Genomic DNA, 13,165 nt, shown 5'->3' with positions numbered 1-13,165 from the left:
CAATAACTGCATAATAAAAAATTCTGGTAAGTCAGCAAATAAAATAACCTACATCATTAGAAATATAGTATGATTATTTAATCCCCATTTTCCCGAATCCAAACGATACCCAAGTGTTATGTCTAAATGACCAATGTTAAGCATTCAGTTGATAATAAAAATCGGGTTTTTTTTTTTTAATCCCAGACAGTCAATAGATTTGTTATTAAATCATTGAACAGTGAATTTCAAAAAATAACACCCGTAGACAATATCCCGTAACTAGAAAAAAATACTTATTTACTTTTTTTTGACGTCAAATGTACATTAGCCTCTAGCCTCATTACTCCATGTTACCTGTAGTAGATCTTTTAGAGAGAGAGAGAGAGAGAGAGAGAGAGAGAGAGAGAGAGAGAGAGTTCTATGCATAATTTCATAAATGTTTATTGTATATCAAATAATAAGTTTCTGGTGCGGAATAAATAATTTTTTTTCAACGTTATAAAAATGGACAACAATATTTTTTTTCTGAGCTCGTTTGATATTGGTTTAAAATTTTAGGTAGGCGGAATGTGCATGATATTCCTATCTATATCAAGATTTTCCAATTTCTTTTCAGAGCACATACCAGAAAAAAATATCTTAAAAAATTGGAGCATTCTCAAAATATGTTGGAATATTTAAAATCCGGCCGCGGCCGTACATACCTGTATACCAATATCAATACTGCAATTGGGAAATACTCGCTTTATGTAAACCATTTCATGAATTCAATGATTGAAGTCTTCCTATGTATTGAGCAAATCTGCTTAAAAGCTGTAATTTGTTTTCTTCAATTTAATATCAGGTTGCATTTTTCAAGTTGTACGTCGTGCATTGTCGTATAATGAAAATACTTTGTACGGAAAGATGGGAAATGTCGATACGTGTATTATTTTGGATGGTACACCTCCAACAATTTTTGGATAATTCAGGATTTTGTTTTACTGGTTTCACAATGCATTAAGGTAGATGAAACTATAGCATTTTAACAAACTTGTAATTATAAACTGTATATAAATCGGCATTACTTTTGTGGACCATCATCAAACTAAATGCTTTTGCATGTGGACTTCCTTTGAAAACAAATCTGATATAAAATTTAAATTTGACTTGTAAACAAGACCTGAAGCGCTCCAAAACTAATAGGGGGAAGTGAGCTGAGGTAAGCAAATTATAAAACTTTTTATATACCTATAAAAAGTCTTAAAGCATCACTACAGGAAAGTGTGGTAATGTTTGACCAGACACAACAGAATATAGAGAACCTGGATGTATTGGTGTATAGTGAACCATTTTCAATCTTTTAGAATTTTCAATTTTTACAATATTTCAATGAGAATACGTTTTAAAATATTCTAGAAAAGTAAAAGTTAAAGAAACGTAAGCGGGTTCCGGGTAAATCCCTAAAATAATGTCATTTTATCAGTAAATTATTAAATCCAACTCGTTGATTTTATCAAATAAATATTTTTAAGAAATGATGAAGATTTTATGAATACCAATTAAAATTTGATTTATACTGTAAATAGATGAAATCGCTAGAAATCAAAAGTAATTAATGTCACAGTTGCATTAAAATGATGAAAGGTCGGCAGCAAAAAGAAGGCACTAAATTTCGTATTTCGAAATTATTGTCAATCTAAAATAAGATGTAAAAACTTGTATTTGCTTCTTAAGATATAAATTCATATAGAACGTAAAGGCAAAGTGTCCCACAAATCCCCCCCCCCCCCGAGTTATCCCGGTGTTGTAAAATATATGGAATCGGCATGAGATCGCTAAAAAGGTGAAACATATTGCACACTTTTTCATGATATTCTAACAAGGGATACATGTCACGGCGCCCTGACTGTGACCGAGGCATTTTTGCATGGACAGCAGCGGATCGCTTTAGGACGCAGCGCCGGTGTAACGACGAAAAGTGACCCCCGTAGAATATTGACCCGGAGGTCACATTTCTACGGAGAAAACTGATGCAGGGTCAGTATTCTATGATAAGTAGGATCCATTTTCTACAGTAGAAAACCATTCCAGACCTGTAGATCTACGACCCCCCCCCCCCCCCCCCCCCCCACACACACACACGTTGTAAACTGACCCCATAGAATTTTTACATCACATATAAACTAAATTATAGAAATTAGAGGTGAGATGTGCAGCATTCATATTTGGCAAGGGGGAAGGGGGCAGCAAAAGCATATTAATTATGGATGAACTTTTGGTCTCAAATTTGGATTGGTCTCTGCCAAAAAATTTTGGCCTCAATTTTATTTTCATATTTTCTTTACATATTTGATGATTTTATTGATTTTAAGTTCAATACACATGAATCATCACACTAGATGGCTTTAAGAGTTTTATAGTGATAGTTCTATTGAACCTGTTTATGACTACAGATATGAGTGATTGATTCTAATAGATTTTGATCGAGGGTGCTTTTAGATTACAAAGTAGTTTAAAAATGTAATGCTACATTACAATTTTGTTAATGTACTAGTACCCAATTAACTCAAACTGCTCTCAGGATCAGACAATACCAATATCAAATACTTGTTTGGAAAAAAAAAAACAATTGCAGAGACCAGTTTCTTTATTCCAACTAACACGACAGGTCGAAAATTGTTTGCTTTAATCAAATTCTGATATTAGAGTTCCCTCATTGGTGAAAAATTGTTTCCTAAATATACAAACAACACATGCAAGAAACCGTACTCTAATCAAAAGGTAATGATTAACAGCATCGCTGAATCAAGTTTATATAAGGATGCAATGTTGCATTGATTCAAAAACTACATTTATATTAGACTATGTACAAGTAATATTTTACATAACAAAATATTATTTAAACCATTAAATATTATACATATATTAGACCGAATGCTTTTTACCTAACAGATGCATTTTGCCTCAAATAAACGTTAGAATTAATTTGATCTGCAACGAGTCGTCAAATACAATGCAACCCTGTAAAGGACTTCCCTTCCCGATTTTCTGTATGCAGTATGCAACACATTGATGGTGACTTCATTTTTTACTCATGAACGAACATATCTCAATAGATTGTTAAATCGTTATCTAAGGTACGTCTTTTTCTTCTGTTGCCAAGATTTAATATTAGGGAACGCTTTATATTCAGTTTGCTTTAATTAACGAAACATGACTATATCTTTCATTGTTTAATTTGAAAAATTAAATGAAAGATTAACAGAAAAGCGTACTCAAGCTGGTTATTCGAACAATCTAAGTATCAAACACGCAATGCCCCCCCCCCGGCACAACCACCATCCCTGTATCTACCTTAAAGACAATAATACTAATACATGTATATGGTCGATATTCTTCAAGGTCATTTTTCTACAGCCCACACGGAGAAAAATTACCCTTAGACCATAATTTCTATGATGTGATCCAAGTATTCTACAATTGGGTGGGTCATTTTTCTACGTAGAAAAATGACTCCCGGTCAATATTCTACGGGGGTCACTTTTCGTCGTTACAACGGCAACGTTCTTTAATGCACTGTCACATCAAGTTGCGTCCCCACAAAGTTACAACGGAGTTTTAAAATAGCTGGAATCGCTGTGAGATCGCTAGATTTTTTTTAAATTGCACATTTATTTATTTTATTTAACAAGGAGAAGATGTCAGGGCGACCGAGGCGTTTCTACGGAGCTCCCGTATCGTGGAACTGTGTTAATTGCCATGGAGTTCTACTTAGCGATTGTCTACGCATTTCTTAAGTGCCCATGGCTTGCTCAGAGGTTTAACCTCGCGTTCACTTCATGGTCAATCAATGCGCTGACAAAAACAAAGCAATGTTTTACACAAAAATTAAAAACAGAGGAGAGAGAGAGAGAGAGAGAGAGAGAGAGAGAGAGAGAGAGAGAGAGAGTAGGGAGGAAAGTTATATATTATCATTATTACACACTCAATAAGTCACTACATGTACATTGTTGAAAAACAGAGCAAGTCACTACACTACACTTACATGTAGCAACATTTTCCTTTCAACAAAATGAATATTATATACAAATCTAATACATACAAAATATGTATATTGTGTTCCATCTAAGGAAGGGAATTGCTATAATTTGCAAGTCATTACGTCATTATCATCTATATTTATTCAATGTAAACCCTAAAATCCACGAAAATTGGCCCCCATGAAATTAAATGATTTCACAGTATTTGTCAGTTTTGTTTTAAAAACTTGTAAAGCATATTTTTGCTAAAAATCTAAGTTTATGGAGGCAAAAACGTATTACTTCGGTCTTTAAAGCACACCGATTTTGGTTAAATGGTATTTATTTGCTATGTGTTTTTAACTTCTTACAAAGATTTTGGGAGTTGATCCTATGCAGTTACTTTCGCAAACCGGAAGTGAAACAGTGTTTGGACCTAAGCATAAGCAATCATCGCCGCTGACAAGACATAGTATTTTTTAATACTTGAAAATAATCGATAAATTCGATGTAATGTATTCAGAAGCATCGTTTTTCAAGGAAACTTGTTTATCAACACCTTGAAAATATTTTTGTAGCCGTAAGTATTCCTACCCCCAGAGCTTTTGAGTTTCGGGTGCGTTACGTCTATTGTTAAATGTTACACAACATGATTCATATGGGGTTTTCCGTCTATAGCTCGGAACTCTTGTCAGAAAAGCCCGATAAAAAAATGTGCGTAATTATTCGAATATAGGTATGTAACTACTTTCCATGCGAAATTACACATACATGCATCTTTGATTTTAAAATAAATAATAATCAATAAAATCACCTCCCGTCAGTACTTCAGTATTTTGGTTTTAAAAATGCATCGTATTGATAGTTTGTGGAAAGATATGTAATGTAAATGTTGGGATTATGTTCCATTTTTTACTATATATTTATGGGCTCTATGTCTCTGTAGCCTTTGGTTTGTCATGTCAAAGATTGATTCCAAACATTTAGACTTATTCATTTTAACAAGACCTATAAATTTTTTATAGGACTTTTCGTAGGACGTAACTGTTTCTTGCATAAAAACAAGTTAAAAATAACGCTGGTTTTGAGTTAAATATGCATAGATTGCGTAGTCTTAGCTCAAAAGCCATACAAATCGTGTTGATTTCAAAGATCCAAGGTTGAATGGACAGCAATGAAATAGACAGGCCTACGTCACATTGTTCTTGGACACAACTACCCAAAGTCCACGCGAATGTTTTCAGATAAGACAGTTAGCGATAAGTAATGATGCAATACGATATGATACGATCATAACGATTGGTCTTTCTCCTTTGATGTACTATTTGTGTAATTTAGCCGACTGTTGGTTTTTTTAAAAACATAATTGATGCATGATTCCATGATGAAACGTGTAATAATAAAGTGTTGTGATATTCATTTGATATATCTATGGTATGTTTATCATGAAATAGATTTTTCATTTTTAAATCTAAAGGTTTCGTGGTCAGTTTCTTACATTTTTTTTTGCCAAACCCTGTCATCACCATCACTCCAATATAGCTCATGTACAATGTATTATATTATCAATATTACACAGAAGCGAACATGTACATGGCCGAAAAATGTGTTTGGTAAATTGATAAAGGTAACTCACGTACTCCATGGGATTACAAAGAGATAATAACAGCTTTATCAAAAAGTAGTATCAGTAATCACAGCAACTCATTTAAAAGGTCCAATAACTTTTATTCTATTCATAAACATTAGTAAACCATTTTTCACATTTTCAAAGCTCATGCTTACACTGATCCGATTACAAATACATGACATTGTATGCTTAATATATCTGTGCGATAAACATTGTGGCTGAGTTATTGAAATACAACTGATATATAAACGATGAAGAGCCAAATAAAGATGCTGCTGCTAAGTGATTTGCTTCTCTCTTATGTTTGACGTCATTTACACATACAACAAATCACAAAATTGTTCATACACACACCAAAGTCACTACAGAGTTGTCAAATATTCAGCAAAATATCATCTTAACTACATATCCAAAGGTTACTACCATTTTTATATACAATATATCCCCATGTAGTGTACACAACTAATACACAGAAATCTTTTACTTCAAGATGTTAAGTCACTACAATTTTGATACACACAAAAAGTCACTTTACTTTTGTCAAATATATAGCAAAATATTACAAAATGTTTACAACTTTAAACAAATGTTTATATGCTATTATTAATATGCAATATGTATTCAACGTGTAAATTAATTCTGAAGAAAATCCACTGTTCAGAGGTGTTGAAACTTGAAAGTTTTAAGTAATTATGGTATTATATAGTTTGTACAAAATACACCTTCAAAACGTTAAGGTAAAAAGTTTAAGCATACAAATTATATAAGATTATAATATGATTTCATTTATCAAAATAATTGATTCCAGAACACAAACCATCAAAAATATAACAAATAATTCAAAACAACATTCAATTTGTAAAATTTGTTACATTTCAATCAATACACATTATACATGTATATTTAATTACAAATCATTATTCATTTTAAACTGTTGTGCATATATTTTCATAATTCTTAAAATAAAATCATCTGCATCCTATTACTACCTCTAAAAATTGGTCTTTACAAGGATTTTTTTAATGCATAGACTAATTTACATGTACGTGCAACTGATATAAGTACTACATACATATTCTACGAACAATAAACTTTATTTTTAGCTAACACAAATATTGCCATTTACAAGCAGTATTGCTTACAATACAAGTACATATATATGCTTTAGACACATAATGATATTACTTTCCTTCTCAGCAAACAGCAATATAGATGCTGCTGCTAAGTGATTTGCTTCTCTCTTATGTTTGACGTCATTTACACATACAACAAATCACAAAATTGTTCATACACACACCAAAGTCACTACAGAGTTGTCAAATATTCAGCAAAATATCATCTTAACTACATATCCAAAGGTTACTACCATTTTTATATATACAATATATCCCCATGTAGTGTTGCCTATTCCTCATTGTGTTTCAACATATGTCTTTGTAGCATGATGATTAATCTGAACAAGCATTGAAGAATAAAAAAGATCTAGCAACTTCAGCAGTTTATCTTGTTTGATAAAAGAAAGATTTTATACTGAAAATCAAGAAGTAATCAACTGCTGTATTACTTTTGAAAAATCCTCTTTCTAGACGTGATAATATTTCTCACTGCATATTTGATACTCTTCCAACTAAATGAAGCCAATGTTTTTTCTGAGTTTATAGCAGTCTGGCATTTCAGCTGGCCTGGCGTCTTCCCTAATTTTATTTCGAGTGGAAACTGGCGCTCTAAGGCAGCTTTTTCTTCTCTTGTCCATACATGTCGTGGTGCTTGCGGTGGTCCTAAAATAGTTAGGAATACCATTAATTACCTACTAACTAAACTTTAATACAAGATTGTATATTTCAATACACGTTTTCCAAATAAACTGTAAAATCATCTGGGTTTTTCTTTTTTGTAAACACTCATTTTATTTGTTAGATGTACATATAAAAAAAAATGCAATATGGAAGCTAAAGATATCCCCACTGTTATGTGAACATGCCTAATCAAAATGTGTGTTAAAATTTCAAGTATCTGTGCTAAGAAAACTGTGACAAATATTAGTTCACAAATTTCAGTCTAAAATATCCAAAGCTGTCATTTGACAATTATTTTCATGTCCTCACTCCAAAGGAGAGGTGTATGCTTCATATTTTTCTCCGCAACTTTCACTTGCTGTTAATTTTTACCCACTCATTGTTTAGGTATGCCATATGGTGATTTGTATTCACTCAATTTTAAATTCTTTCTCTTGATTTGTAAAAAGTCACTCAACATTAATCTAAATAAGTACAAATGGTACCTTTCTTGACAGGTTTACTTGATGACTTCGCTGTTCTTTTACATGCTTCACCTCCATTTTCATGATAACTATCTATATAACATTAAAAAAAATAACCATCTGTCCACTAAATTAATCTCAATTATTTTCAATGTACATGTACCTATTTATAATGTAGTATATAACCAAAATTATGTATATCTACATTTTAAAAAAAAGTAGAAACACAATAAATGAATTTACATGCACAATAGTATCATTTCAGATTGTTATCAATTAAAGAAATAAATAGTGATTACAAACCGTCATATCCTGATTGATCCCACATTTGCTCCACATCATCTTCATCATTTTCATCCACCTCATCATCTTCTTCTTCAACCATTTCCTCTGCAAAAGCATACAGGGATGTATTTTTATATTTCTATATAAAAATGATCAAACAATTCCTTACTGTATATGTAATTACATACCATGTAATTATTTTTTTTTTGGGGGGGGGGGGGAGGGGGTGGAAAGAGGGGCTTAAACTGTTGCCAGAACTATATCATAATAATGGCAAATAAATAATATAATCAAAATATCTAAAGGGCAATTTATAATCAAAACATCACATTCCTTTGTTTTTTGCTTTAAGGACTTTATACCATACAAAAAGTTCTGCTTTGCAAGTATACCATTTCTTTAAATTTACAGATATGTAGTATTCATATTCTGTTATAATAAAAAATGAAATAACATACCTTTGTCAAATTCTATTTCATCAAAATCTAATCCCTTATATTTTGAGATTGTTCCGTTGTTGATACAATGAAGAAGTCTTGAAACTTTCGCTAATTCAAGAGCATCGCTAGGGAGGCGGTAAAATTCTCTATGAATTCTGATATCATGACCTTGGAATGTTGCCAATATGTCTTGGGAGTTTTCCTTCAAGTTCAAAACCTGGGCCAAAGTAGCCAATTGTTTTCGAAGTTTTGTAGATGTTATAAGATCTGCATGTTTGGCCCCACACTTAGATGCAAATTCCCTAATACTGTCAGAACCTCTATAATGGGAACAACTATTGTTAGCCCTAGCAAACAGATATTCAGAGTCAGATGATCTTTTTTTGAGAAGTAACTCAATGTTGGTCTGCATGGCTTTCGTAAGTAGAACAGGGACTTTCCGTCCTTTCTTCCCTAGAATCTCAACTCTTAAATGCGTTTTGCAAAGATGCTTCTCGAATTCAGAAAGAGTGTCTTTCACAACTGGATCTACATGTCCTCCTCTTTTTGAATCATGGACACCCTTTACTGTCATTCTCTCTGCTTCCCCACTTCTTTTACGATTGAATAAAATCACTTGGGCCAAACAAATTTTGGCAAATTCGGCATAAGATTCCTCGGTCCAATTTTTTTTAATCTCCTCAGCCCTCTTATTTAAGTAGGAGTTCATCTTCACAACATCTTCTACTAGTGGTAAAAGTTGGGTTTTGTTAAATTTTCTTTGAGAGAGAGAATTCAACGCTTTGGCAGAAATAGATGTCTTCCAGTCACAACTGTACAGCTGCAAAAATGTATCAGCAATTTGCTTCTGCTGTTCGTTTTCGTTTCTGATGGAGAAAAACAGTAAATCCTCTGCACATTTCTTCATACTAAATCCGATCTTTAAAGCAAGGGATGGTATGCCAAATGTTTGAGTTTCCTTGTCAAAGTCAGCTAAGTTCTTGACTGCCTCCACCAACGACTCCCAGTTTGAGGCTCTCATCGAATCTTCTAAACATGGTATGTTGTGTTTGGTTTTGAGAATTTCTAGAAGGCGCCCTAATTCTCTCATTTTTTGGGCAATGTATTGATGGCGATGTTGAAAATGACCCTGTTCTTCATAAAGTCTATGCCCAAAGCGCATTATTAGAAAGTCTCCTTCCAATGTACTTCTAACCTGGTCATCTTTCATTCTGGTAATGACATGATCGTATAACAGTCTGTTCAATTTTGTATCTCCCACAGGAAGGAGCAACTTCCCACTTCTCATAGGTGGAATAGAGACATCATTTACAGACCATGTTTTTTTGCAAGTTTTCTGATGTTTCCAAAGGTCCGACTTTTTGTAAAACCCTTTGCAGAATTGACAAGGAAGGTAGGCTTTGCAATCATTATCAGTTTTTGCTCTGTATTTTGGGATTAAAATGCCATTACCCTTTTCCAACACACCATAGTTGTGGTTGAAGTCTCCTTTCTTTACCAAAACATCCCACATCTTTCTTCTTTCTTTGCTTCTTTTTGGAAGAATCAAAATTTTAGCAACTTCAGGCTCATTTTGGTGTTTTAAAGATAAGTGTCTTGCGACGTTTGTTGTAAAGGTATCGCAATATACGCACACATGAGATTTGTTGTCTCTTCTACCTTTGGAGTTTATTCCTGTTTTTAAGACAGAAATTTTTTTACTGATGTTTAAACTGGAATATACATTGCTACCGGTAATTTCTTCAGAATCATCGCTATCACTTCCACTGACTCGCTCCACTGACATATCTTTTTCAAAATCCGATAGATTTAAATCATCTGATTCTTCCTCTTCCAATTCATCCTCTAGATCTTCTTCACTTGGAACAAAGTCAGAGTCATCTGAATAGTTGGACATACACTCCTCAGATTCGTTTTCTAAAAATTATTTTGAAGCATTATTATCAGTAATCAAAGAAAATATACACAATTGCTGTAAAACTATTTCTTAGTGTATGTAGTGTTAATTATTGTGCTATGAATAAATTGTAATGTCATTAAAAATAATTTTAAACATGTAAACATTTTTTAAAAAGAAGTTAACAATTTTTATCCAAATTATATATAGAATTGATTATATGAATATAGATACCTTCTTCCTCATAATCTGAGTTTACTTGACTAGGTTGTTTTTTTTGTTTTGATGTGACATCCTCTTTCCTGATAAAAAAATAATTAATATTATTTTTATAGAGTGACATGAAAATTCTCTGTTTTAAAACAAATGTTTGAAAACTTCTATTATAAAAATGAGTGCATTTTTGTCATAAATCAAATTTCTTATTCATAAATTCATTTCTACATACGGAATCTGAGTTACATAACCAGATAAGAATTTCAAACAAGCTTGTAAATTACCTTGGCCTAACTATCTGCAAACAAAAGACTCTGTCTCCAACAGTGAATCGGCTTTTATCGTAGAGTCTTTCAATTTCTTTCCCTGTCTTCAAAACAGCCTGTTATCAAATAAGTGAAATTTAAATGTTTTGTTTCCAGCTTGCAAAACTTAGCAATACCAACACAATGCTTTAATCATCGACCTTAAATATACCAATTATTCAGGTAAATTTTGCAGGAAAAAAAACCCTATTAATACAAAATTTTATACCTGTCTCTCCCTTGAGACCTCTAACAGGCATTCTTTTTTTTTTAAATTCTGTATAATGATGTTACAATTTCTGGAGCTACAATAAACAAAACGGTGATTATTTAAGGACAAAAGACAAAAACAGAAATTAAAAATATAACATAGATCATCAAGTTATTAACCATAGAGAAAAGGATACATAAACATTTGATATACAATCACTTTATTACAAATATTATCTGGACACGAGACAAAAACAGAAATTAAAAATACTGTACACAGGGTTTATTTTAGCCCCATGTGATTTTCACCCTTCGACCTTTTCAGACAGTTTTGCCCCATCTTGGAATCTCCCAGACAGAGTTGTGTTTAAAAGAGATAATTTGAGACATTGAAATTTGTCTAGTCTTAAATTTGCTGGCTAACAATGAGGGAGAAGGGGCAAAAATAATATATAAATGTTCCCTAAATACAATACAATACAACTTTAATCATCAACCCTACAGATTAGGATACATTTGATACAAAATCTTTTTTTTTTTTTTTTACAAATATCACACAACTGAATCATAAATTATAACTAACCTGCCAAACAAACATCTATTAAGAACAGGATAGCCAGGCCCATCTCTACCATTGCGCAAAACAGGTATCACCTTTGCACGAATTTTTGAGCAATCAGATGTCTCAACTGTAGCAAAAACATTCAAATCATTACTAAGTCATGAAAATGACAGGCGGTACAAAACAAAATATTTTTTTAACATGTTATTAAAGGAAAAAAATACAATGGTAATATAAACACTGATAAACACATAAACACACTACACTAAAATGATAAGTACTATAACAACAATTTGATAAATATGACATTTAAAGCAAGTCACAGCCACTGTAAATACCTTATTTTTACGCAAGTACTTAATTCTGCAATTCAACTGTTTAATATTGAATTTAAAATCCGAACACCAAATTTTTATCAAAATTTCACTTAGTTTTCATGTAAAATAAAGCGAAGCATTAAAATCTGTGATTTTAAGTGGACATTAATTCCAAATGTTTAATTGGGAATCTACAGTAAACAAAAACATTTCCAGAGGTTCCTTCAAGAGTTACAGGCAAAGTGTTTGAAAATCTTTGAAAAAATGTGAAAAATTATAGGTTAAACAAAAACAATAAATGCTTAATCCTCTTTCTCTCTCTCCCTCTCTCTGTCTCTGTCTCTCTCCCTTCCTCCCTCTCTCTCTCTGCCTCTCTCTCTCAATAACAATAATCACCTTCTCCAGGCTGCCATCCAGCATTTTCTTCAGCAATTGTCATGTTGTTGGCCAAGGAACGGGTCTTAGAGACCAGAAGATCTGAATCATAAATAAAAGATATTGATAGTGAGAGTCCATTTATAACATGTGCAAAATTGATGACCTTAACACAAACATACTTAATAATTTTGTTTTTACATGAAATAAGATGACAAAATAGAGATCAAAAGTTATTATCACAAATATAAAAAACTCACATCTTTCTGCTGAATAACCTTCTCTCTCTCTCTCTCTCTCTCTCTCTCTCTCTCTCTCTCTCTCTTTCTCTCTCTCTCTGTGATCTTATAAGTCATGACTTTGCTTACACATACCTCAAGTCACTACATCAAAATTTACACATATCAAGTCACTACAACTCCGATACACACATAAAATCACTACACCAATATAATACAAGTAAATTTCAGATATTTTCAACAAGTTTCCATAATGTAATACAAAAAACAACATCAAAGAAATCATTTATAGGGAACAAAAAAATCAATAATCACCTTCTCCAGTCTGCCATCCAACAATTTTTTCAGCAGTTGTCATGTTATTAGCCAAGGAACGGGTCTTAGAGACCAGTGGATCTGAATCATAAATAAAAGATATTGATAGTGAGAGTCCATTTTAACATGTG

The 13,165-nt window shown here is 32.4% G+C and overlaps 2 protein-coding genes across 2 annotated transcripts in view; one reads left to right on the top strand and one right to left on the bottom strand.

Moving 5' to 3' along the window:
* Positions 1 to 2,431, top strand: part of LOC128173977 (histone H1-delta-like) — a 3,220-nt gene extending 789 nt beyond the window's left edge. The window contains exon 2 of the mRNA XM_052839629.1: positions 2,418 to 2,431. Within this exon, the coding sequence (XP_052695589.1) occupies positions 2,418 to 2,431 (14 nt within the window). The remainder of the gene's footprint in view (positions 1 to 2,417) is intronic.
* Positions 2,432 to 5,701: 3,270 nt separating this feature from the next.
* Positions 5,702 to 13,111, bottom strand: LOC128170587 (uncharacterized). Its single transcript, XM_052836367.1, has 10 exons — positions 13,035 to 13,111; positions 12,502 to 12,582; positions 11,810 to 11,915; positions 11,246 to 11,321; positions 10,996 to 11,093; positions 10,730 to 10,797; positions 8,617 to 10,515; positions 8,177 to 8,263; positions 7,895 to 7,966; positions 5,702 to 7,391 (listed from the first exon to the last, which is right to left on the bottom strand). Exons 1-10 carry the CDS (start codon positions 13,075 to 13,077, stop codon positions 7,174 to 7,176), a joined length of 2,748 nt encoding a protein of 915 aa, XP_052692327.1. The 5' UTR covers positions 13,078 to 13,111; the 3' UTR covers positions 5,702 to 7,173.
* Between the last annotated feature and the right edge of the window lie 54 nt (positions 13,112 to 13,165).

The sequence above is a fragment of the Crassostrea angulata genome, chromosome 2 (genome assembly GCF_025612915.1).
Source record: "Crassostrea angulata isolate pt1a10 chromosome 2, ASM2561291v2, whole genome shotgun sequence".
In the NCBI taxonomy this organism is placed as follows: domain Eukaryota; kingdom Metazoa; phylum Mollusca; class Bivalvia; order Ostreida; family Ostreidae; genus Magallana; species Magallana angulata.
This window is presented reverse-complemented; position numbering and strand designations above follow the sequence as displayed.

What these genes read in the sequence shown, in the direction of transcription:
- LOC128170587 (XM_052836367.1), bottom strand. Translation starts at nt 13,077, where the DNA reads ATGACAACTGCTGAAAAAATTGTTGGATGGCAGACTGGAGAAG. An exon ending in AGGTCTCAAGGGAGAGACAG is followed by an intron (nt 11,094 to 11,245) that starts GTATAAAATTTT and finishes ATTTGATAACAG; the next exon opens with GCTGTTTTGAAGACAGGGAA. An exon ending in GGATCAATCAGGATATGACG is followed by an intron (nt 7,967 to 8,176) that starts GTTTGTAATCAC and finishes AATGTTATATAG; the next exon opens with ATAGTTATCATGAAAATGGA.